This window comes from Chlorocebus sabaeus, chromosome 8 (assembly GCF_047675955.1).
Source record: "Chlorocebus sabaeus isolate Y175 chromosome 8, mChlSab1.0.hap1, whole genome shotgun sequence".
Classification (NCBI taxonomy): domain Eukaryota; kingdom Metazoa; phylum Chordata; class Mammalia; order Primates; family Cercopithecidae; genus Chlorocebus; species Chlorocebus sabaeus.
In genome coordinates this window covers 105280677-105307836 of record NC_132911.1, presented here as the reverse complement: position 1 = coordinate 105307836, position 27160 = coordinate 105280677, and the positions used below count along the sequence as shown (strand labels likewise).

The window sequence follows — 27160 nt, the reverse complement described above, 5'->3', positions numbered from 1 at the left end:
ACCCACACCACAACCCATGCCTTCTCCAGGCTAACTTGTGCGCATACTTTGAGTCCTATCTAATTTTATGTGTCCATGATATGGCAATCTCTATGTCCACCTTGTCATGGTTATGTCCTCAGTGCCTGGAATGTAGTAGGCCCTCACTAAATAATTACTGAAAGAATCAATTGATCAATGAAAATGGCCTGGAAAAGGCAGGACCAAAGAAATAGAAGAATAGGGATTCCAAATACTGAAACGTGTTAGCAACCCCCAAAGATTCATGGAAGTGAATGTTATTGTTGCCAAGAGTCCCTGATGTGAGCTCTGCACAGACACCTGTGCTCGGTCTAAGGTGCTAGGCACAATACTATAAAGGTGGTTATTAATGTGCGGGTTTGCTCTTCTTTGAACCATGCTCTTTTTTGAAACTTTGGCTTTGCAAACCATCTTTAGATAAACTGAGAACTCTGAACTTGGTCTCTTCCCTTGAGTCCTAGATGTCCCTTCCTGGACATCTTGCAGGCACATCAAACTCAACTCTTTATTATTCTTCTCAGAGCCTTTATTCTGTACTCTCTGCCTTGATTAATCCAGAAATCATCTTAGGCATCTTGCACTTAGTTATGAACTCCCCTCACCAACTCTCTGTCTCTCTGTCTCCCTCTTTTCTGTCCTGGTCTGTGCATGTGACAGATCGTCCTCTACTCTGGCAGAGTAGGCATTGTTTCCTCTGGAAAGCCAGTGAATTATCTGGGAGGTTGTCAGTCAACCTATTGCTCTTAGAACATAACCCTTTTAGAGCACTGACCTCCATAAACCATGGTTGTAGGTTTATAGCACTGTGTTTGTCCTGGACTGTGATTGTCAGTGATCTCTCTGAGGTAGTGAACTGAGTCTCACCTGCCTTTAGATATCCAATATTTATCCCCATTGCTAGGAGGTCATAGCTACTTAGTGAATATTTTTTGGGTGGGTGTGTAGGTGAGTGGGTGGATGGATGGATGGACGGATGGATGGATGGACGGACGGACGGATGGATGGATGGATGGATGGATGGATGGATGGATGGATAGATGGACAAACAAATCAACCAACAAACTGGTTTCCAGCAGTACTGGTCAGTAGAACAGATAGAAACCAACTGACCAGGGAAGCCTATTTTTCACTACAGCTAGAACCAGATGATGATAAATCAGCTCTCTCAAGAGGAAAATAAAGTTACATAAAGTAAGTCAAAACATTTTAAAAATATCTGGCTAATTGAATCCGTCACGTTTTTCTGTCATGCCTGAAATTCATGGAAAGGTTGCATAACTCTGGAGCTATTATTGGTAAATAGTTTAAACTGGATAGAGAACTGAGCTAGAATTTTAGTCTCTAAATTATGACAGATTCTATACATTTGGATTTTAAAAAATAAACACTACTTGATGAGTAAGCAACTTATTAAGCTCCAAATGCATACTTTTAAAATTTTTAAGTGGATTCAAAAAAGAGCATTTTGTAAATGGTAGACATTGTAAAACAATGGATATTAGGAAACATACAGGATTGTCCTGTGATCTTGGGTAAATCCCACTGAGTTGCGGAACTATAAAATGTAAAACCTGATGGACTTCACTGCAATGATGCTGTGGTGACAGTTATCAAATGCAGGTGAAAAGACCTTGAAATTTATGAAGTATTGCGAAAGGTATGCCTTCGCCACATTCACAGGACAGGGACCACCATTTCTGGAGTGCCTGCATGTAGCTCATGAACTCCTCCCTGTGGACAGAGTCCACAACTGTCCCCTCGGGGATGATGTACTCCAACTTCAAGAGTGAGGAAAAACAGTTTCTTTGACAAAAATAGAATCAATTCATACTCTGAAGAGGCATAGAAAGTCTGTAAAATGTAAATGATAACATGGCAGTAATTTTTACAATAATTTAACTTCCCAGAGTTTACACGAGTTTAGACCAAAAAACCAGAACTGCTTTGTTTCATTAACATTTCACTTGACTACAGAAAAAGGTCCATCCTCAAGGGACATTTAACTTTGTTATAACTTTAACACCAACATATATAAGCTGTGAACACCCAGGGAACTGAAAAGGGCTTCAAAATGATCATTTGAACAGAGTGTTTGAAAACAAGACCAATTCTTTCCAGAAACACTAAAATGTTTCAAGCAAAAATATAGCAAAGCTCGTGTGAAATAAAAGCAGCTATGTAACTCCAGTAGTCCACATGGTCTTGGAAATATTAATTCAACAGAAGGAGTTACAGACTTGGCTGCAACTTGAGTTTTATGTAAACTCCCTACCTGGTATCTCAGAATATTTACAGAAAGCAGTATTCCAACTTTCCTTTAAATGCTAGCAAATATATAAGAGGACAGGTAATCTAGGTACCACATTTACTAGTACTTAATCACCCATATTTACTAATACTTAATTATCCTTTGCATCTGTGGGAAATAAAATACATTGCCTTCATAAATTACTAATTATGGACTGGACATGGTGACTCATGCCTAATCCCAGCACTTTGGGAGGTCAAGGCAGGCGGATCACTCGAAGCCAGGAGTTCAAGAGCAGCCTGGCCAACATGTGCAAAATCCCATCTCTACTGAAAATACAAACAAAAAATTAGCCAGTTGCGGTGATGCACATCTTAGTCCCAGCCATTTGGGAGGCTGAGGCAGGAAAATCGTTTGAACTCGGCAGATGGAGGTTACAGTGAGCTGAGATCATGCCACTGCACTCTAGCCTGGGCAACAGAGCAAGACTCTGTCAAAACAAACAAAAAAAATTACTAATTATGTTTGTTTCAGGGTATGCTTCTCTTTCTCACTAACACAAAAAAAGAATTGCCATCAAATACAGATATATGAAATTATATCCATTTCATAATAACAGAATAAAATCTATTTTTTAAAGAATAAGAACAGGCCGGGCGCGGTGGCTCAAGTCTGTAATCCCAGCACTTTGGGAGGCCGAGGCGGGTGTATCACGAGGTCAGGAGATCGAGACCATCCTGGCTAACACGGTGAAACCCCGTCTCTACTAAAAATACAAAAAACTAGCCGGGCGGGGTGGTGGGCGCCTGTAGTCCCAGCTATTCGGAGGCTGAGGCAGGAGAATGGCGCAAACCCGGGAGGCGGAGCTTGCAGTGAGCCGAGATTGCGCCACTGCACTCCAGCCTGGGCCACAGAGGGAGACTCCATCTCAAAAAAAAACAAAAAAACAAAAAAACAAAAAAAACAGAATAAGAACAATATATTTCTCCTAAATATAATTAGTATATTTCTTCAAAGCCTTATGAAAACTATTAAGTTACATATTAATTTAACATTATAAAAGTTACAAACAGGCCCGGCACAGTGACTCCTGCCTGTAATCCCAGCACTTCGGGAGGTCGAGGAGGGCGGATCACGAGGTCAAGAGATCCAGACCATCCTGGCCAACATGGTGAAACACCGTCTCTACTTAAAATACAAGAATTAGCTGGTCATGGTGGAGCGTGCCTGTAATCCCAGCTACTTGGGAGGCTGAGGCAGGAGAATCGCTTGAACTCGGGAGGTGGAAGTTGCAGTGAGCCAAGATCTTGCCACTACACTCCAGCCTGGTGACAGAGCGAGACTCCATCTCAAAAAAAAAAAAAAAAAAAGTTACAAAGAGAAGTTGTAAAGATCTGAATAATCAAATCAGGGTCACTTTAAAGATATATTTATAGATTTTGAAGATCAATACAACCGTCAGGTTTTGACTATTTTTTTAATCATAGAAGAAAATCACTTTTCAATTTCTTTCTAAGGATGAGACCAAAAACAGTTAAGCCCTCAAGAAGTGGCCCAGTACACGAAGCAGCCTAATTTGATGAGTTCTGTGCTTCCCAACTATCCTCAATACGTTTTGAAAATTTTCAGTTTGAAACATTTATAATTTATCCTTGCATTTCTCAAATGAGATCCTCAATCAGAAAGAATGAAAACTATAAAACCACCACAGCCAGAAAAGAAGAAGGAAAAAACGCCTACCATGAAATCATTTTGGTTTTCACTTTTTTTTTTTTCCAGGAATTCCCCTTCACTGTAGAGAAAATAGCCTTACTTACATGCAATGTAGTTTAGGCCTTAAAGCATCCTTTCATCTTGAACCCAAGTCCCCCAAAGTTAAGGTCCTTCTTGCTATGTCACGAGTTCTGCTGGGAGTTTTATGCCTTCATAAGAGGGTGGTCACAACCTGCCAGTGCTGGCTCTCTTGATAAGTGGGAAAGTCAGCCTAGACTGGAGAAAGCCTAGACCAAGAGAAAGCCCTTCATATATTTCTCCAGCACTTCCTAACTGTAAAGGATGCATTTATTTGAGTTAGCAATATCTTTATTTAAAATATTCTGGATGGACCTACCTGTCAGTCACTTGCACCTGCCACTCATACCTTGTTCTCCATCTTAGATAAAGCCTCACTTCGTTTTCAATAATCTCCCCAAGGAGGAATCCCTCCTGAGTTTTTTAACGGGAAAGAAGTTGGAAAAGGAATGTGTAATTTTAGAAAACCCTGGCAGAAGAGTAGGTGTGGTGGTAATGCCAGAGGTGGTGGTGGGAGATGTTTTGAAAGCGTGAGAACTGTTTTAGGGAAGAGACAGGAGACAATAGCTTGCAAAGTGGAGGCTGCTGGAAGTTAACAGGAACTTGGAAGCAGAAAGGAAACAGGAAGCAGAGACTGAAGGTTACTAAAAGGGAAATTATCTCTCCTGCATGATTTTGCCAAAACCTCTGGTTTTTCCATGATGGAGGGAGAAGGGGAGGTGGGATTCAGTTCTTATTCTAAAATAAGAGTTCATTGTGCCCAACCAGCAAAATAAACACAGCCATCCTCACATTTGTGCCAATTCCCAGCATCAGCCAAAGGTGCTTACAATCAAGGCAGGTAATAAATCTCATTCAGTAAATACTTGTCAATTTTTTACACTTCAATAATTCAAAAGGAGCAGGTCATACCAGGCATAGTTCTTTATGCTGGAGAAAAACCATTGTTTTTTGTCTGATTTCCTGAAATACTCCTATTTTATAGGTAGTATATGGCAAGTAAATTTTTGAAATAAGTGCTTTACTTATTTTACTTATTTACTTATTTTGCCTTAAGAGTTTTTCAAAATAAAAATTTAGTACTCATCAAAACAAATGGAGAAAGTTAGGGTTGTAACAAAATTAGGTATTGTAATTACTGCAAACGTCTTCCACAAAAGTATTAATCAGAATGTTTCTTTTAAAACTGAAAAATCTGGAAACCCTGAATGTTTCTTATAAATGGAAAAATCTAGAGGCAACCTAAATGTTCAACTACTGAGCAATAACTAAATTATGGTATAGCCACTGATATGGTTTGGCTCTGTGTCCTCACCCAAATCTCATCTTGAATTGTACTCCCATAATTCCCATGTGTTGTGGGAGGGACCTTGTGACAGATAATTTGAATCGTGGGAGCAGTTTTCCCCATACTGTGCTTGTGATCGCGAATAAGTCTCACAGGATCTGATGGTTTTATCAGGGGTTTCCACTTTTGCATCTTCTTCATTTTCTGTTTTTACTGCCACGTAAGAAGTGCCTTTTGCCTCCTGCCATGATTCTGAGGCCTCCCCAGCCACGTGGAACTGTAAGTCCAATTAAACCTCTTTTTCTTCTCAGTCTCTGGTATGTCTTTATCAGCAGTGTGAAAATGGACTAATAAAGCCACACAATGTAATATACTTCATTCAGCAAAAATAATAATCCTAAAGTAAACATGGTAACAAGCATTTGTAATATAAAAATAATATGCAAATAATATTTATGCATGTGAACAAAGAACACAAAAAATATTATCCCAAAATGAGCACTTCCTCTGAGTGGGTGATAAAGTTGAGCTTTGTAGATGGGGAAGCAGGGGGCAATGAGAACAGGAAGAGGCTGAATTCTATATTGAATTTGGAAATGCTATTAGTTCCCTGGTCTGGGATGAAGAATCTATTCCTTCTTCCCACCAGCAAACGGATGTCCTGGAGCAGGAAGAAGAGAAAAGTGGAGGCTGGGGACCTACCTTGTAGTAGTCATAGAGCAGGCCGAGGGCAGCAGCACTATCCTCATCACCATTAATGCTCATCATGGCCTTGGTGGCCGCTGTCAGGGGATTCTCCAAGTATGACTTCCAGGCTTCATCCTCACTGGTGTAGGCTCTTCGGGTATTGAATGGAGGGTCACTGGGCATGGGCACTAAGGCCACTAGTCTTTTATTACTGTAAAAACAAGAGAAATGTGAGGTTCATTATCAGAGAGAGCAAATTTCTTACCCCTGATAATATACACATTACATGACTACAAACCTTAATTTTTATTTCCCCAGAATGGGGGAGAAGGAAAGGAAGAAGATTAAAGTTAAAGTGACAACCACTGATTTATTTTTTTACTGTCTATGCGAAGTAATAAGTCTTTAAAAAGTAGTCCCAGTAGTATAAGTTGGTACTATGGTTTGAATGTTCATCCCCTCCAAAACCTAAGTTAAAATTTCATCAATATTGTGATGGTATTGGAAGGTAGGGCTTCCGTGTGGTGTTGAGCCCACTCCTCTTTAAGAGGTGTTTAGGTCATGAATGGATTAATGCCATTATCAAAGGAGTGGGTTCATTGTGACTGAAATAGCTTTGCTCCCTCTTGCTCTCTTTCCATCTTGCTCTCTCTTTACCCTTCCTTCTTTCCCCATAAGATGATGCAGCAAGAAGTCCCTGGTCAGATGCTGCCCATCGATCCTGGACTTCCTGACCTTCAGAATTGTGAGCAAATAAATTTCTACCGAGGGTCAGGTATTCTGTTATAGCAGTACAGACAGTTGGTACTCTTCAAACTCAGGGCTCTGTATCCAGTCATTCTAGGGGCCAAGTAATTTTATTTATTTATTCTTTTTTCTTTTTCTGAGACAGAGTTTCACTCTTGTCATCCAGGCTGGAGTACAATGGCACAATCTTGGTTCACTGAAACCTCCGCTTCCCAGGTTCAAGGATTCTCTGCCTCAGCCTCCCAAGTAAGTGGGATTACAGGCGCCTACCACCATGCTTGGCTAATTTTTGTATTTTCAGTAGAGACAGGGTTTCGCCACGTTGGCCAGGCTGGTCTCAAACTCCTGACTTCAGGTGATCCATCCGCCTGGGCCTCCCAGAGCGCAAGGATTACAGGCATGTGCCACCATGCCTGGCCTAATTGTTCTTTATTAATGAATGCAAGAATGGAACCCTAAGAGAGAGCAGGTTTCATTTAATTCTCTGAGTTCTTATTATAAATAAATGCAAGACATTAAATGTAATCAATATGCTAGTGATTATTGAAAACTTTTATCTAGTTTAATCTATACTTGAAATTACTAGCAAATTGTAGATGAACCCACGTCTCAATTTAAAAAGGCAACGTAAGCTACTTTGCAAACACAATGTATTACAGGTAATGCTGTGTAAAATGATATGGTACAGCAGGAATGAGATGGATTCTATTGTAGATCCTGTGCTGCTACAGAATTCTACAATATTTAGGTGATATAAAAGCCACAAGCTACAAAGACCATCATGGAAAGTGAGGGAGTCTATGTGGAGAATTTACAATAGAAACAGAAATGGGTGGGAGTCAATCAATCCTAACCAAGCTAGCCTTGCATAAAGCAGCAATTGACAAACAAGGCAATGTCTTCAGGTGAGTGTGATGACTCAAGTACCCAAAGACCACGACAGTCCTCAGCATCTCCCCATGCTGGGTGCTCAGCTATCAAACAACAGAGCCTGCAGAGGTTCGGTCACCTCTCTCCTAGCCCTCATATGCTTGCTCATTGAAATGAAACCAACATGGAACAATGAGACATTGTATTTCAGTAACACCTAAGTCAGCACATCGTAACATGGCAGGGACATGTGACAAGGCTGGCAAAGGCAACGCCAACATCAATCAATGGAAATTCAACTGCCAAGGCCTTCTGATGGTCATGCAGTCATAAAAGAGGTCCTTTTTTGCCAAGAACCAACATATGTTGGTGCAGATGCGGTGGAAAGGGAACAGTTATATACTGTTGATAGGAATGTATATTAATACAATCTCTATGGAAAACAGTATGGAGATTTTTCAAAGAACCAAAAGTAGATCTACCATTCTTTCCAGCAATCCCATTGCTAGGTATTTACCCAAAGGAAAATAAGTCATTATATTAAAAAGACACCTCCACTTATGTGTTTATTACAGCACAATTCACAATTGCAAAGATATGGAAAAAACCTACGTACCCATCAGTCGATGAGTGGATAAAGAAAATGTGGTGTACACACACACACACACACACACATCATGAAATACTACTCAGCCATTAAAAAAGAATGAAACAAGGTCCTTTGCAGCAACAGTGATGGAACTGGAGGCCACTATCCTAAATGAAATAACTCAGGAACAACAGCAACAACAACAACAAAAAACCAAATACCATATGTTTTCACTTACAAGTGGGAGCTAAGCAGCTATGGGTATGCAAAGGCAAACAGAGTGATCTAATAAACATTGGAAGAATATACACTATTCAGGTGACAGGTGCATTAAAAGCCCAGACTTCACCACTATACAACGCATCCATGTAACCAAAAACCACCTGTACCCCTAAAGCTATTGAAATGAAAAATATAGAAATAAAATAAAATAGAAAACAGAAAAAGAAAGACTAAAAAAAAAAAAGAAGAAGTCTATTTTTGCTGACCCTCCTATGGGATCTTCTAATGGTAGATGGTTCCTCAGCTCACTTTGTGATGGAGAACTGGTGTGAACTCACAACAAAGAGTGTGTCAAGGGCCCTTTATGTGCTGTCATGGTGCATGCTTTGGTGTAAGGTCAGAAGAAAAGACACTGACATTGGTAAGATATGTTTGTGATGGGACAGATGGGAAATGCACATTTAGCAGAGTGGAATTCTGGTCGCTAGGTCTCTGAATCAGGCTCTTTGAGCCAGTGGTTTGGTGAAACTGATTGGAAGGAAAGAGTGAAAACTGATTCAATTGCAAATGACTTAGATTACAAGAGTATAATCAGGCTTCTTGGAATACATAAGAAAACACCCTAAGGCCAGGCATAGTGGCTCACGCCTGTAATCCCAGCACTTTGGGAGGCCAAGGCAGGCGGATCACAAGGTCAGGAGTTCGAGACCAGCCTGGCCAATATGGTGAAACCCCGTTTCTACTAAAAATACAAAAATTAGCCGGGCATGGTGATGTGTGCCTGTAATCCCGGCCACTTGGGAGGCTGAGGCAGGAGAATTGCTGAACCCAGGGAGACAGAGGTTGCAGTAAGCTGAAATCGTGCCACTGCACTCCAGCCTGGGTGACAGAGCGAGACTCCATCTCAGAAAAAAAAAAAAGGAAAAGAAAACACCCTGGTTGGCGGGCTTACTACCATACTATTAGGCACTGTGGTGACATGGAGTAGCATAGGCCTTAGAAGTAAGTGCTTGTTCACCATTTACAGTGGTGGGAAGCTGGGTAATGTCTAATGTTCAGTTTCTCCTGCCTTAAATAGGAATAGCAATGCCCACCCTACTTATCTTACAATGTGCTTATGAAGATCAAATAAAATAATTGATAAAATAGGATTCTGCAAACTGCATAGTACTTTGCAAATAACAGGTATGACTATCACTGCACAGTTTTATGTTCCCATAAAATTTGTGGATATATCAATGTTTGGTAAAGTTGAGAATATTTGAAAAGTCTTAAAGATAATCATTAATTGAAGAGAAATTAAAGTTATTCATTTAACAATATTCTTTAAATATTTATTGAGAGCCCAATAGTTGCCAGACATTGTGCTGGTTGTTAAGGATGGAGTGGCATGTAACATACTGTTCCTTACCCCACACACCTGCCAGAGAGAGAGAATATCACTACTACAGGGCCATGCCTGTGAGAAAGGGTGATGTTGTGAGGGCACATGATAGAGGGGACTAACCTAATGAGAGGACAAAGAAGGGGGCCAACATTTCTAAACAAAGCTGAAGCATAGGTAGGAATGTGCTGGTCAGTGCTGAGATGGGGAGATATGGGAAATGCTTTTAAAAGTGAAGGATACTTTGGTAGTGTGCAGAATAATGGGATTTTCTTACAAAAGGAGCACATTTGTATTTATTTTGGAGAGTCCGTTGGAAAAAATGTACATATTTAATCTAATGATAAAACAGCATTTCCATGTAGAAAACTTCTAGATATGCAGGGTTAGATTTGGAGACAGGAAATGCTGGTGAACTCCTGAGGATCTATAATGAGGCCTCCGGGAAGAACTAAGAAGGCAGCAGAGGTGGTGGGCCCGGGCTGTGACAGTGTCACCCGGCCCCCAAGAATTGATTAGTTGGGGCCACCCTCGGTGCCTGGCCTACAGCCTCCACTTGGAGAGTAAAATAGAGGATTTGGAACCTCAGTTGTTGCCCATGATGGCACAGGCATCATGCACACTTCCAAAAATGCCCAGTCCTGCAGGAAGGACTTCACGTTATTTGGAGTAACCACACCATTGAAAAGGATGAGGATTTTACTCTGTCATGCCTCAGAGACGCATGCATTGCTGTGGAGGAGTGTGGGTGGGGTGAGGTGTTACTTATAACACTGGCTAAATTCCAAAAGTTTAGCAGGAAGCACCAAGCTGAAGGATCAGAGCCAAGTCTCGATTTTCACTAAAATGTGTCCTGATTCACTGGAGAGATTTTTCCCTAATTCTTCCTCTTAAAACCCCTATTCCCTCCTGCTGAGTCTCTTAGCTTGCTGATTTCATGTTTCCTAGCACAAACCTTGGCTCATAAATTTAAGAGCGGCATCAGCCTTTCCCCTATAATGAAATTGTTGATGAATCCTTATGTGATCAGTGGAAAAAATATTCTGGGAAATCACAACTTTATTAGCCATTTCTTTTCACATTTTTGACAGCCACAGGGGCCTTTGTGCTCTTCCCTTTAACTACATAATGACTTTGGTTTTTTTCTTCGCAAATTATAATCTCTCTGGTACACAGCACTGTTGAACGAAGTTTAATTTAATAAAAACAGAACAATCTCTCTGGTACACTGAGCAAAAATGTAGACTTGTAAAGAAAGGAAAGTTTCACAGAGCAGCTTTCACCACAATTAGGAACACTCTGAAGCTGTTTTATCATTGCTCTTTTGGAAGGGCAATTCTAATTCTTTTCTGGTCCATTTCTTAAATATCCTCTGTGAAGCTTTAGGTGGGCTATGTCCTGGGTAGCGTCAAACACAGAATGGTAAACAGCAACTATAAACTCAATCCCAAGGTCCTGCTTTGGAGGAAAATTTTGGTGATCGCCAGAGCAATCACAGCAAGGCTAAGGCCATGTCACACAGACAACTTTTTTTTTTTTTTCTCCCTCGTTTGTTTTCTTTAATCCATGACTTCACTGCTGGGAGATGGCTGAAAGACGAGTCACCAGCTGAAGCAGTGAAAGGGACCACGCAGCTGTGCCACTGAGACCAAGACCAGCCAGTCCACAAGGCTTCAGAGCATTCTGCCAGGACAGCCCCCTCCATGCTCCCCTGAGTATAACAGGAGTCAAATTCAGGAATGCTTTACTGGGGAGAAGCAGAGGAAGCTTAACACATAACATTTCCCCTTCTAAAGATATGTGCAATAATAGTCAACAGATCCAGACACAAATCCACTTATAAAGACACTTGGGATCCAAAACAAAAACTAGGACAGTGCCCGTCACGCAATGCATGTTCATGGTGAACCCGGTGCTAAACCATTAGTGGATGATCTGCTTCCGGGTCAGGCCTTCTTATGTAGCAGGGCAGCTCCCTCACAGTGATCTGTTGAAAATCAGCCCTACACACATGGTTTGTAGAGAACAAAAACAAAGAAAAGAAATTAAAAAAAATAAATAAATAACAAAGGAAAAAACTAGGACAGTGAAGTACGCACACAAATTATTACTTTTAATCAACTTCTCATATCCATTTCTACAAGGACATTGGTTTGTGTTTTACGGAATTTTTGTCTTGATCTAGGGGAAGGATGCTTTTGGAGTTGAGTAACTTCAGTTTAAATCTCAGCTCTATCAATGAGTGAATTCAGATGAGTTACTCATCTCCTTGATGAGCAGGTATCTCTTTGAGCTTCCATTTCTTCTTCTGTATCCTGATATTTTATATTATTCTAAAGGAATCACTCAGATATTTCCATTTGAAGTGCTTGGTGCATTACAGATCTTCCCTAGATAATAGTTAGATAGTAGTAGTACCCTCCATAGAGCTAATTCTACTAATAACCAGCTCAAAGTCCAATGGACTGTTTTTGGGTCTTAATTCCTTGAATTTTCTTGTCCATTTTTTACTTTTATAAAATCCTGCTTTACTTGTGAGACAGTATGCTAAGGTGGTTCTTCTCTTTAGCCAACCATTCTTTTCTAATTTCTGTTCTACCTGAACTCTCCTCTTCCTTCTCTAACTCTGACCATTCCTTGGTTTTGTTTTTTTTTTTTTTTTTTTTTTGAGACGGAGTCTTGCTCTGTCGCCCAGGCTGGAGTGCAGTGGCCAGATCTCAGCTCACTGCAAGTTCCGCCTCCCAGGTTTACGCCATTCTCCTGCCTCAGCCTCCTGAGTAGCTGGGACTACAGGCGCCCGCCACTACGCCCAGCTAGTTTTTTTGTATTTTTAGTAGAGATGGGGTTTCACCGTGTTAGCCAGGATGGTCTCAATCTCCTGACCTCGTGATCCGCCCGTCTCGGCCTCCCAAAGTGCTGGGATTACAGGCTTGAGCCACTGCGCCCGGCCCCTTGGTCTTTTTCTTATTTATCTACATCATTGTTCTTACAGCTTTCATTGCTCTACCTTAATGATTAACAGATATATAGTACCTGAGAACCATTTCTGTATTTCTACATAGAATCCTTTTGTCATGGAATCAACCTAATGCCCATCAATAGAAGAATGGATAAAGAAAATATGGCACATATACATCATGGAATACTATGCAGCCATAAAAAAGAACGAGATCAGGTCCTTTGCAGGGACATGGATGGAGCCAGAGGTTATTATCCTTAAACTAACACAGGAATAGAAAACCAAATACTGCATGTTCTCACTTATAAGTGGGAGCCAAATGATGGGAACAAATGGACACAAAGAGACAGACAGACACTGGTGTCTACCAGAGGGCCAGGGGTGAGGGGAGGGGAGGGATAGGAGCATAAAAAATAAATATTGGGTACTAGGCTTAGTACCTGGGTGATGAAATAACCTGTACATCAAACTCTTGTGACATGAGTTTACTATATAACAGACCTGCACATGTACCCCTGAATGTAAAATAAAAGTTTAAAAAAAGAACCTTTTCAATTTAAACTCAAAGTCTTCAACACTAAGCGAATCATCATTTCTCAACCAGACACTCTTCATCATTATCTGTCCCCAGTCACTGAAGGCCAAACCTTATGTACTGTTTTAATATCCAGACTCTGAAGCCAGACTGCCTGGGTGCAAATCTTGGCTGCACCACTTACTAGCTGTGTTACCCTGGATTACTTAATTAACCGTTCTGTGTATCGGTTTCTTCACCTATAAAATGGAGACATATCCCAATATAGACAGAATAATGATATCCACTTCCTACTATTTTTGTCAGAATTAAATATACTGACACACTATAAAAGCAGCATACATGCTAGCTATTATTCTCTTTATCCCTTACATGAAGTCAATCACCATATTTATGATTACAGCTTCAGTCTTATCTCTTCATGCCTTCAACTTTCCCCTCTTTGATCCATACTGAAGGCTAGTGAGATAATCTTCACAGAACGTGATTTTTCAGAGTGTACTATGACTCTTTACTGCCTATAACATGAAGTCCAAAATCCTCCATCTGACATTTAAGGTCTTCTCTTATCTGGTCCCAATCTACTTTTCAAAATTTACTTCCTTGTACTTATTTAATATAAGGAATTAAGCCATTTCCTCTGCAGCTTCCTAAAGATGCCCATTCTTACTTCTATACCTTTGCTCAGACTGTTCCGCTGCCTGAAATTCCCTTTCTGCTTCTCTGTCTAAATTGTGCTCTTATCAAAGTCCAGCTGCAACATCCCATCCTCCAAAAAATTTTCCAGAATTTTCCCTATTTTAGTCTTTCAGGGCCTCCCTTTGCTAAAAACTTTTACAGCCTATGTGTTATTTATTACAAAATCTACCATTTAATTTGTATCATGGAAAGATGATTGACTATGAAAAGAAAACTGTCACTGAAGGCTAGGTGCAGCGGCTCACACCTGTAATCCCAGCACTTTGGGAGGCTGAGGCGGGTGGATCACCTGAGGTCGGGAGTTCAAGACCAGCCTGGCCAACATGGCAAAACCCTATCTCAACTGAAAATACAAAAAATTAGCCAGGCGTGGTGGTGCACACCTGTAATCCCAGCTACTCGGGAGGCTGAGGCAGGAAAATCACTTGAACCTGGGAGGCGGAGGCTACAGTGAGCCAAGATCAAGCCACTGCACTTCGGCCTGGGCAACAGAGCGAGATTCCATCTCAAAAAATCTCCCTGAGTAAATTAACACACATACACACCCAGACTGGCTCTAGGCACTTACATCTAAAGTGTGTCAGATTGTTTGTAGAAAGTGTTAACACACATAAAGGTTAACTAAGTTGTCCAGGGTAACACAGCTACAAAATACATCCAGAATCTGACCACAGGAGATGGTCATAGAGTCAAATCCCTGTCACACAGAACTTACTAGCCCTATCACATAGAACAAGTGATTCAACCCGTCTGGATCTCAGCTTTCTCATTTGTGAAAAAGCTGATAAATTAAATGAGAGAAATGCATGCAATGCACCTAGCAGAGCACTAGACACAGAGTAGTGTCCTCTAATTGGGCCATGATGAGGATTAGAGAAGAGCAAGATAAATAATGTAGGAAAACCAAACATCTGCTCTTAAATCACCACCGCAGCCACCGCAAGACACTTTAAATCCTTGTCTGCCCTCAGCCTTTCCTGTCTCTGTTGGTGAAAACTCTACCCTTCTAGTTGCAACACTTGGAGTCATACTTGATTCCTCATTTTCTTACATCCACTTCATTAGAAAATCCCAGTGGGTCTACTTTCAAAACATATCCAGAATCTGACCACTTCTCACTACCTCCACTGCTAGGACCCCGGTCCAAACCACCATCATCTTGCACTTGGATTATTGCATTGTCTCTGTGGTAGCCAGCCTCCCATATGACCCTTATTGATCCTTGACTCCTAGAATTCACACACTTGCAAGTCTTCTCCTACATTGGACCAAGGTTGGTCTATATGACCAATAGCACATAACAGAAGTGATAGTATATCACTACAGAGCTAGACAATAAAACTCTGCAGCTTCCATCTTTGTAAGTCTCTCCCCCACTCCCACCCCATCCCCTTGCGCTAGCAAACTACCATATTGTGTCATATTTTGGCAAGGAACTGAAGCCTTGACAGCTGGTGAGGAACTGAGGGCTGCCCACAACCAGATGAGTGAGCCTAGTAGACTCTCCAGTCTGAGTCAAGTTTTGAATCAATTATGAACCCAAATGACAACTTGACTGCCACCTTTTGAGACCCTGAGCCAGAACCTCACAGCTAAGCTGATCCCAGATTCCTCAGAAAGTGCACGAGATCATGAATGTATGCTAGTTTAGCTGCTAAATTTTGAGATAGTATGTTATACAGGAATAGAAAATGAATACAGTTTCCTAATAGGTTTCCCTGCTTTTATGATTACCCTCTGCCTCCTTTCCAGTCTATTCTCAACTAAACGGCATCTAGAGAAACCCCATTGAAACAGAAATCACATCATGCCCTCTCGTGCTCAATTCTGTAATGACTCCCCATTTCCTTTAGAATAGAAGTGATGGTTGTTACAATGACCTACCAGGTCCCCCAGGATCATGGGTCCCTTACTTCTACAGTCTATTCTCCTGATACTCTTCTTCTCACTCATTCTCATCTTGCTGCACTGGTCCCACCTTAAAGCCTTGACTTCAGCTGTTTCATCGTCCCAGAACGTTCTTCCCCCAAATACCTAAGGCTAGCTCTGTCATCTCCTTTAAGCTTTTGTCCAAATCTCACCTTAATGAGACTTAACCTGACTACCCTATTTAATGCAGCAACCTGCCTCCATCCGTGCTGGAATTTCCAATTCCTTTAAAACTTTCTATCTCCTTTACCCAGCTCTCTACTCTTTCTTTTTTCCATTCAACAGCCATCACCTCCTTAAACGCAACGTAACTTAGTTTTTTATTATGGTCAATGTTCCTTGTCTGTCTACCTCCGCTAGAACCTAAGCTCCACAGGGCTAGGGTTGTTTTGTTCATGAATATATCACAAGCACCTTGAACAGCGTCTGCCACATACTTCGTAGTCAATTAACAACTGTTGAATGAATGAATAAAATCTCCATTGCCATTGAGGAATTGAAGTAAAAGTTGTGGCTTAAAATATTAACGAGAGAATGGGAGGAGCTGCATTCTTCATGTTTTCATAAAATCAATTCACAGCATATTTGTAAAGTTGGTTGTGAGCTATAAAGTGCTATGCAAATGTAAGTTGCCTTGATTTTAGGAAGCATAATTATAAATTTAATTTAATAAGCATCGATCCAGCTTGAACTTTCTTCTCCCTCTTAATTCTCCCCTTCAAATTAAAAAAAAAAAAATGTGGGGATTCATTCTTCTATTCTCCTTAAATGTGAGTAGGAAACCAAGGATATTTACATTCAGACCTGAGGCAACTGGAAGGGAAAGCTAAACTTCAATCAACAAAGGCATGATATTAAGAATTCCTTTCTTCTACCTGTTGTCCATCATTCCCAACGCCGACTTGACTTAGGGGCAAAAAAAAAATTTCTATCCACTAGCTTTTCCTTAGAAGAAGTAGTGAAACATTTATATAATTTCCAGGATTTCATGCTATGTACTCCGTCTCAACTGTCCTCTCCCCCACCTCTTTCTCTTTATCTCTCTCTCTCTGTCTCTCTCTCTCTCACACACACACACACACACACACACACACACACAGCCTTTATCTTGAGAGCACATGAATTCTACTCTCTCTTTTTTTTTTTTTTTGAGTCAGAGTCTCGCTCTGTCCCCCAGGCTGGAGTGCAGTGGCGCAATCTCGCCTCACTGCAACCTCCATCTCCCAGATTCAAGCAATTCTCCTGCCTCAGCCCCTGAGTAGCTGGGATTGCAGGCACGAGCCACTACGCCCAGCTAATTTTTGTATTTTTAGTAAAGACAGGGTTTCATCACATTGGTCAGACTGGTCTCGAACTCCTGACCTCGTGATCTGCCCGCCTCGGCCTCCCAAAGTGCTGGGATTATAGGCATGAGCCACCGAGCCTAGCCAAATTCTACTCTCTACATTGTTCATATTCTGAGTTTTGAGCACTTGAGATTGGTCTCATTTTCTTGTAGCTGATTCACTACGGCTGATTACTGACTTATGTAATCACTTCAGCTTCCCAGCAAAAAAATGACCATATTCAGACCAAAAATGAAACAGCAAAGCTTCAAAATGTGATACTTACTTTTTTCTTTTGGAATATTGGCTTTTTTCCCATTAACAGAATAAGACTTTCAAATGGAAATTAATGAACCAATTTTCCTACCCAGGATTAATGTCACAACTTAAATGCCAAAAATGATTGTTTGACTACTAGTTGCTTTCATGCTCCTTTTAGTGCTTGCTAGAGGCAAATCACAAGAGATAACAGATACTTTCCATGTTAGAAAAAGAGTTAAAATTTATTTGGAAGACTCTATGCTCAGAGCTTGTCCTTGATGACTCTAACCTTTTACCCTTGACATAACCTGTCTAAGATTCCTGGGAAATGAAATGAATCCATAAGCCCAGGACAATATTGATAAGCTTCTCATTAAAGATGGCTATGCTAGGGAAAGAGAAGATTCGATTAATTCAGTGAAAATATTATAATGCCCTCCACCACATAAAGTGCATAGTTTTTAAAAACAGTAAACTGTAAAACAAAATTTATGTCCATTGAAATTAAGATGGTTTCATTTTAGATACTGATTGCAAAATATACTGATCTACTGCTTGAAGCATGGTCTCTCTCTCTCTCTCTCTCTTTCTCTCTCTCTCTCTCCTGCCCCCTCTCGGAAGCCCCAGCTTTGTAGTGCCCTAAGCATGCTATTAGTTCACCTATGAAGTAAAAGGATTAGAAATAAAACCAAAGAGCTACAGGAAAGGTAACCCACTGAGTTCTAGAAACAATGAAAAGGATATCACAATAGAAAGTGAAAGTAAGAGGACAAGATAATAATTTTTAAAATGGAGAGGGCCGGGTGCGGTGGCTCAAGCCTGTAATCCCAGCACTTTGGGAGGCCGAGAGGGGCGGATCACGAGGTCAGGAGATCCAGACCATCCTGGCTAACACGGTGAAATCCCGTCTCTACTAAAAAATACGAAAAAAAAAAAAAAAAAAAAAAAAAAACTAGCTGGGCAAGGTGGCGGGCGCCTGTAGTCCTAGCTACTCGGGAGGCTGAGGCAGGAGAATGGCGTGAACCCGGGAGGCGGAGCTTGCAGTGAGCTGAGATCCGGCCACTGCACTCCAGCCTGGGCGACAGAGCAAGACTCCATCTCAAAAAAAAAAAAAAAAAAAAAAAGGAGAGAATTTATAGAGATAGCAACTTATGAAATGACTAAAATTGGTTAGTGTGTGGTGTGTGTGTGTGTGAGAGAGAGTAAATCAAAATCTAAAACGTTAGCAATGATTATAGGTGAATTTGTATTTGCTCCTTTCTACTCTTTGACTTTTCAAGTAATCTTCAATAATAACGTCATACTACTTATTGAGCATCTACTATATGCCAGCTAATGTTCTAAGCCCCTTACATGGGTTAACTCATGTATTCCTTATATTAATAATAACCTTAGAGTCAGATATGAACATCATGCCCTTCATACAGATGAGTAAATTGAGAATAGAGTGTTAAGTAACTTGCCCAGGGTCAGGTAGCAGTCAGCATTAGATCAGCATTGCCTCCAAGTGCCTGAGTACTTTTTTCTTTTTTTTTTTTCTTTTTTTTTTTTTGAGATAGGGGGTCTTAGGGGGTCTTGCTCTATCCTCCAGGCTAGAAGGCTAGAGGAGTGCAGTAGTACGATCATGGCTCACTGCAGCCTGAACCTCCCAGGCTCAAGTGATCCTCCCACCTCAGCCTCTAGAGTGGTCCATCATGCCTGACTAATTTTTTTTTTTTTTTTGGTAGAGACAAGGTCTCCCTACATTGCCCAGGCTGGTCTTGGACTTCTGAGCTCAAGTGATCCACCAGCTTCAGCATCCCAAAGTGCTGGGATTACAGGTGTGAGCCACCACGCACAACCTCGGAGCCTGAGTTCTTATGCATCCTTCTCTATTTCCTACTCTTGACCATGCTCTATTTTCACAATGGGAGGCTGAGGCAGGAGAATGGCGTGAACCCGGGAGGCGGAGCTTGCAGTGAGCAGAGATCCGGCCACTGCACTCCAGCCTGGGCGACAGAGCGAGACTCCGTCTCAAAAAAAAAAAAAAAAAAAAAAAAAAAAAAAGAAAAAAAGTTAGTTGAAAAGGGAAAACTCATAAACAGGATACAAAAGACCAATATAACAGGGGATATGTCCAAATTCAGAGTAATAGAGAAATTATGTAAAAGGGCAGTTTGTAAGTTCCCTGAAGAAAGACAACATGTTTACATTATTTGTAGAATTCCAAGGTCCTAGAACATTCTAGAAAGTATATATCAGGCAGGCAGGCAGGCAACACATATTTATTGAATGAACTGAATGGGGTGATGGGTAGCAAGTCCTAACTTATCTTTAGTATAATATAACTAGAGGTCATCTGTTTTTAAATGTCCTGCAGAAAATTGATAGCAAGTGATTCATGTAACAGAAATATAGATTAAAGAATTGGGAAATAAGGGAAATATTACATTTAAGAGCAAACGAAAACATGATTTTTAAAGGAAAGACCTATGTTATAACCAAATTAGTTTTGAAAATTAAAAATAGTCAGTTTTTCTGAGGAAATTACAGCAATTGAATCTCTAGCAGTAAGAGAGAAAGCACAAAAGCATTTTACAAGCCTGCAGGACCAATTTCCATTTAAATACCATTTCATGGGTTTACCTCTAATGTTTACAGCCAATATGGAAAAGAAATTTTAATGCAATTCTAGGAGATAGAAAGCAGAAGAGATTGGAATAAAGGAGAAGCCGGAGTTGAGAAGGCTGCACCCCACCTTTGGTGCAGGAAGGGTTAATGTGTGCTTGAGGACTGTTTTTCTCTCTGAGCTTGGAAAACTCAAGTCTTCAGTGCCTATGGCCAAGCCAGTTCCTGTACAGTGTGCCCAATGGAACTAACTACAACATTAATTGGCTTCTTAAATACAGACGAGTCCGCCTTTGGAGTTCCTAATGCCAGAGAGAGAAAAAACATGGTAAAACACCTAGAGTAACTTCAAACTGCCACAAATGGAAACGGACAAAAAATATGAGCTTAACGCAACAGAAAAGTTATCTCGTGTGTCTAACCCCCAGCTTGTCCTGCTGGGCTTCACTTGTATATATACAAAGGACCCTCCGGGCATCCTCAGAGCCTGTGACCAGACCTTCCATCAAGAGAGCAGCCCACCTCAGGAAGAGTGAGCTCCACTCTGCTAACAGCCTCCTGCCTGGGCTAAAAAGTCTTCAGTCTAACTCTTCATTTTTAATATGAGAACTAAGAATAACCATACATTTAAGGAAACCTTACATGAGTAAAAGAGAAGCCCCAAGATGAGCAAAAAAGGTTATTTATAAGGAAAATAATTAATGCTGGATACAGAAAATAAAGTTAAAAGGAAGATACTTGAGAGGTAATGGGTAGGGGCCTATTAGAGTGAGGGGTAACAAGATGGCGACCAAGACGGTGGCGCACCATAAGCGAAAGATTGCTGAACTAAAGCACGAATATCTTGCCCGTGGTTTGGAGACCAAGGAAATGAAACAAGATGCCATCAAAAGGCTCCAGGCCTTTATTATTTATTTATTTGTTTGTTTGTTTATTTATTTATTTATTTTTAGAGGGAGTCTCACTCTGTTGCCCAGGCTGGAGTGCAGTGGTTCAATCTTGGCTCACCACAGCCTCCGCCTCCTGGGTTCAAACAATTCTCCTGCCTCAGCCTCCCAAGTAGCTGGGACTACAAGCACATGCCACCATGCCCGGCTAATTTTTGCATTTTTAGTAGAGATGGGGCTTCACTATGTTGGCCAGGCTCGTCTCAAACTCCTGACCTCATGATCCCCCCGCCTTGGCCTCCCAAAGTGCTGGCTCCAGGCATATCTTTTAGGTCACGCTGAAGAAGAGGCAAATGAGGATGTACTGGGAGATGAAACAGAGGAAGAAAAAACAAAGCCCCATAGAAATCCCTGTCAAAGAGGAAGAACTCCCTGAAAAAACTGTTGATGTGGAAGCAGAGAAGAAAGTGGTAAAAATTACATCTGAAATACCACAGGCAGAGAGAATGCAGAAAAGGGCTAAATGAGTGCATGTACCTGGGAGCTTGTAAAGTGAGAAAACTGCCTGGGCAGCTGGGTTTGGGACTTCTCCAGTTCCAACAAAAGGTCTGTCATCCGACAACAAACCTACGATGAACCTGGATAAGCTAAAGGAAAGAGCTCAAAGATTTGGTTTGAATGGCTCTTCAATCTCCAGAAAGTCTGAAGATGATGAGAAACTGAAAAGGAGGAAGGAGCGATTTGGGATTATCACCGGTTCAGCTGGAACCAGAAGGAACCACAGAGGATACAGAGGCAAACAATAGGAACAGAGCCGCCCCTGAGATTGCCTGCTGAAAAGTTCCTGCTGCTTTCTGCTCTCCAGTGGTTTCCATTTCTCTGATTCTTCTCGGTCACAAATATACCTAAATGCACAGTCACATACCTACCTCCTGCCTTGCAATGAGGGCACATGTACCCCAGGTACATCTGGGAACTCTAGCAGCAATTTGACTTATTGCTGTTCCAACTTTAAGGCTGTCATGTTTTTGTTTTTGATTTTTTGCTTGTTAGTTAAAAAAAAAAAAAAAAAGAATCTGAAAAGAGACGGGGGTAAAAAGAAGCTACTGAACCTACAACAGAAGCAGAGGCTACTAGAAAACAAAAACCACAAAACAAGTTACATGATTTTTAAAATAAAAATAAAAGTTTATATGAGGACTGAATTGCCCAGTTTTTAAACAAACAAAAAAATCATAAGACAAAGTTAAAAGGTATGCCGGATGATTACAGGTATAAAGTTCAATTAACAAAAGTTACAGAAGAAAGCAATGAAGAGGATGAAAGAGAAGAAACAAATACACAAAAGAAGACTAGACTAGACTAGAATAATAATGTCTTACAGCTGAAAAAAAAAAAAAACTTGAGTATTGGAAAGGCACCAAAGTGTAGGAAAGAATAATGAAAAAGTGGCACTTCTATTCACATCTTGGTGAAATTTTTGGGTCGAAGATTAAATTTAAAAATGCTACAAATACTAGGAAAAAACTTAAGTAACATTCGACAGAACAGAACAAGAAACTGCCAGCCAATAAACTTCTCATCCACATCACTAAATGCTGCTGGACAAGAGAAAAGTCTAAACACAGCAAAAGATCAAGTAAGTGTGATGGCAAAGTAAAATACCTGTTTAGTCGTGAAAAGATTAAAAAACGATTCCACTCATGTATGTGTCCCGTTTGAAAAATGTATCCCTTGAGCCAAAGTAAAGAAAGATATGCACGGATAAGGAAGAAAATTGATACAGCCATCAGAGAATATCAAATAAGTCAATAAAATATTAATTGTAACTGATTTCTGATCACGGAAATGAAATGTATGCCACTAAGAAAGAGTTCTTAAAGATAATATGAACCTAAAATGAAACACCTGAGAGGTGATAGGAGCAGAGTTGTTTAAAAGGTGTATTGGGCCCAGCACAGTGGCTCATAGCTATAATTCCAGTGCTTTGGGAGGCCAAGGTGAGAGGATTGCTTGAGGCCAGGAGTTTGAGACCAGCCTGGGCAACATAGCAAGACTGTGTCTCTACAAAAAAAAATTTTAATGTAATAATGAGATAAAATAAAAAGTATGTTGATTTTGCTTTGTACGTAAGAAGAGTAATTGATAATGGTTAACTCCTGATATTGATAGAAAAGATAAGTTTATGCTTATTAAAAGTTCAAGGGTAACAATTACTAGGATAAAGATAGGATAGGATATAGAAATTAAAGAGCAGCAATTTCCATAGTATGGTGTGCGGACACCTAGAGAAATCCCTTAGATACTTTCAAGGGTCTATGAGTTTAAAATTATCTCCCTAATAATACTGAGATATATGTGCCTTATTCCCTCTGTTGACATTTGTAGTAATGGTACAAAACTAACACTGGGTAAAAGTTCAAGCTTCTTACATGAATGAAGACAGTGGCATTAAACTATACTTGAGGTGTTATATTTTTATCGTCACATACTCAAAATAAAAACAAAACAAGCAAACAAACAAGCAAATACATGCAGTTTCACTTGAGAATGTCCTTCATGAAGCAGCGTAGAATATTAATTGTACTAATCTCAAACTTTGGGTACCAACCTTTTTAATATTCTGTGTGACAAAGCAGGAAGTACATGTAAAGCACTTTGACTGCATACTGAAATACAGTGATTGCCTCAAGGAAAAGCACTCGTGCGATGCTTTGAATAGGAGTTGAAACTAGCTGCTTTTTTCAAGGGATTCCATTTTTACCTGAGAGAATGACATATTGACAAACTGCATGTTCAGACTTGAGTGTTTGGCTGATGTCTTCTCAAAACTAAACCAAGTGAGAGTCTATCACTTCACAGAAAACTGACAGTATTTGTTGCCAGTGGTAAAATTTGAGCTTTCAAGAAAAAAAAAAAAAAAAGAGAGAGCGAGAGAAAGAAGAAAATGTTTGGAAACTTGCATTCACCACTACTGATAACTTTCTAGTACTTTATTTTCTGATGAGGTTAATGGGTATAATTTTTTGTTAATGTATCATGAAGCACATTAACATTTGGAAAAATCTGAATAACTCAGTCAGTGAATATTTCCAAATGCCAATGCGTGATGTTATAGAATCACACACAAGTATAAGGTCTATTCAAAGTGCAAAACAGGCCTACAGATTTTAATGTAACAGAGAAAGTTCAGTGTATGATTTCAGTTTCCACATTGCAATTAACCTTTAAAAACCCACTTTTGAATTTTGGTGAAATATCAAAGAATATCTAGTTATATGAAAATATATTTTCCTTTTCCAACTATCAGTGTGAAGCAGGATTCTCTAACCAAAATAACATTTTGTAATAGATTGAATGAAGAGGCAGATGTGAGAATCCAGCAGTCATCTGCTAAGCCAGGCATTAAAGAAAGTTGCAAAAATGTAAAATAACACTACTCTTTCTCATTAAATTCATATGTTTTGAAAATTTTAGCCCAGGCGCGGTGGCTCACACCTATAATCCCAGCACTTTGGGAGGCCGAGGCAGGCAGATCACCTGAGGTTAGGAGTTCGAGACCAGCCTCAACATGGAGAAACCCCGTCTCTACAAAAAATACAAAATTAGCCAAGCGTGGTGGTGCATGCCTGCAATCCCAGCTACTTGGGAGGCTGAGGCAGAAGAATTGCTTGAACCTGGGAGACGGAGGTTGCAGTGAGCCAAGATCGCACCATTGCACTCCAACCTGGGCAACAAGAGTCAAACTTCATCTCAAAAAAAGAAAAAGAAAAAAGAAAATTTTAGTTTAGGTTTTATTTTTTTGAAATAGAGTCTTGCTCTCTTGCCCAGCTGGAGTGCAGTGGCATGATCTCAGCTCACTGTAACCTCCACCTCCTGGGTTCAACCCATTCTGCCTCAGCCTCCCAAGTAGCTGGGACTACAGACATGTGCCACCACCCCCAGCTAATTTCTGGTAATTTTTGTAGAGATGGGATTTTACCATGTTGGCCAAGCTGATCTCAAACTCCTGACCTCAAGTGATCCACCCGCCTTGGCCTCCCAAGGTGCTGGGATTACAGGCACGAGCCACAACTGACCAGTTTTGTTTCATTTCAAAAATGTTATTTCAAGCTGGGTGTGGTGGTACACACCTGGAATCCCAGCTACTTGGGAGGCTGAGGCATGAAGATGGCTCGAGTCCAGGAATTCAAGACCAGCCTGGGCAATATATCAAGATCTCATCTCAAAAAGAAAAAAAAAAAAAAGGTTAAAAAGCATAATAATAAAATAAAACATTATGTTAATATGCTTTATAACTATCATATGGTTTACAGTTATTTTAATTGAGGCATAAATAAGTATTTTTTTAAATTTACTATCTTTAAGTTTTCATATGATATATATCAGTAGATATAACCCACACAAATACAAGCTCTTCTGGGACTTCAATAATTTAAGAGTATTAAAGGGATTCTGAGAACAAAAATTTGAGAAGCACTGCTCTAGAAAATAACCAGAGAAAAATAATGAAAAAAGATAGCCGGGCGTGGTGGCTCACGCCTGTAATTCCAGCACTTTGGGAGGCCGAGGTGGGCAGATCACCTGAGGTCAGGAGTTCGAGACCAGCCTGACCAACATGGTGAAACCCCGTCTCTGCTAAAAATACAAAATTAGCCAGGCATGGTGACGCATGCCTGTAATCCCAGCTACTCAGGAGGCTGAGGCAGGAGAATCGCTTGAACGTGGGAGGCGGAGGTTGCGGTGAGCCAAGATCACACTAGTGTGCTCCAGCCTGGGCAACAAGAGCAAAACTCCATCTCAAAAAAAAAGAATTATTGATCAATGCAACAAAAATAAACAAAAATAAAAATAATGATGTGGCATAGAAAAAATAAGACACTATATATCAGTAATTGTAATATGTGAAAATGGGTTAACCCTACCTTTAAAAAATAGATACTTTCAAACTGGAGTTTTTTTTTTAAGCCAGTATTATCTTTTAAGTACCCATGAGACATAAGAAAACTGACCTAATATCAGGCCACCAAGCAAGACTCTACCCATTTCAAAGAACTCTTATCATACAAACCAAATTCTCTTACAAAAAACTAGCCAGGCGAGGTGGCGGGCGCCTGTAGTCCCAGCTACTCGGGAGGCTGAGGCAGGAGAATGGTGTGAACCCGGGAGTCGGAGCTTGCAGTGAGCCGAGATCTGGCCACTGCACTCCAGCCTGGGTGACAGAGCAAGACTCCGTCTCAAAAACAAAACAAAACAAAACAAAACAAAACAAAAAAAATTCTCTGACCACAACATAGTGAAATTTTAAACAGCAAAGAAGATGAAATTTAAAGACTATATGTTTTGAAATTATAATATAGTTTTCTAAATATTCACAAGTCAAAGAACAGCCCTTAAAGGAAGTTTTTTAAATTAGAACTCCATGATAAAATACTATATGTTGTGGGATATAGATAAATCAGCACTTAGAGGCAAATTTCATACTGCTTATGTTAGATGGGAATAAAGGCTAAAAAGTTAAAGAGCTAAGCATACAACATGTTAGAAAAAAATAAAAGAATTAACTTAAGAACTTAGAAAGATGGATGTAATAAAGATAAAACAAATTAACGAAGTAAAGACTTGACAGAAAGGACAATTTAAGATGAAAGTTGGTTCTTTGAAATGGCAAAGAAAACTAACAAACTGGCAAAGATAATCAAATATTAGAAAAGAAAAGGAAGACAATTTTAGATGCAACAATTCTCTTTTGAAAAAACAGAATTTTGTGAATCCCTTTATGCTAATATACTTGAAAACAGACAAAATGGGAACGTTTCTAGAAAAATATAAACAATCGAAAGTGACTCAATTATTTGGAAAGAGAAAAACAGTAATTTTTCAGTGCAGAAACCTGGCAGCTACTACCTTAACCAAGTGATGAAGGTACACCCTGAGAGACGCACATCTTGAAGAGAAAACATCAGACAAACCCAAATGGTGGGGCATTCTATTAAGCACCTGGTGATTGATGATTATGGTAGCAACTGCATTAAAACAAACCAGTAAGTATATGAGTCAAAACAAATAAGGTTATGAATCAGAAGAAAACAAAAGTAACTTTTGGAGGTG

General features: G+C 40.2%; 1 protein-coding gene and 1 pseudogene across 1 annotated transcript in view; one reads left to right on the top strand and one right to left on the bottom strand.

Moving 5' to 3' along the window:
- GRHL2 (grainyhead like transcription factor 2) overlaps window positions 1–27160 on the bottom strand; it is a 187545-nt gene that overhangs the window by 127043 nt on the left and 33342 nt on the right. The window contains exon 2 of the mRNA XM_008001246.3: window positions 6051–6246. Coding sequence (XP_007999437.2) covers window positions 6051–6246 — 196 coding nt within the window. The remainder of the gene's footprint in view (window positions 1–6050; window positions 6247–27160) is intronic.
- Window positions 20931–21995, top strand: LOC140712326 (SAP domain-containing ribonucleoprotein-like; annotated as a pseudogene).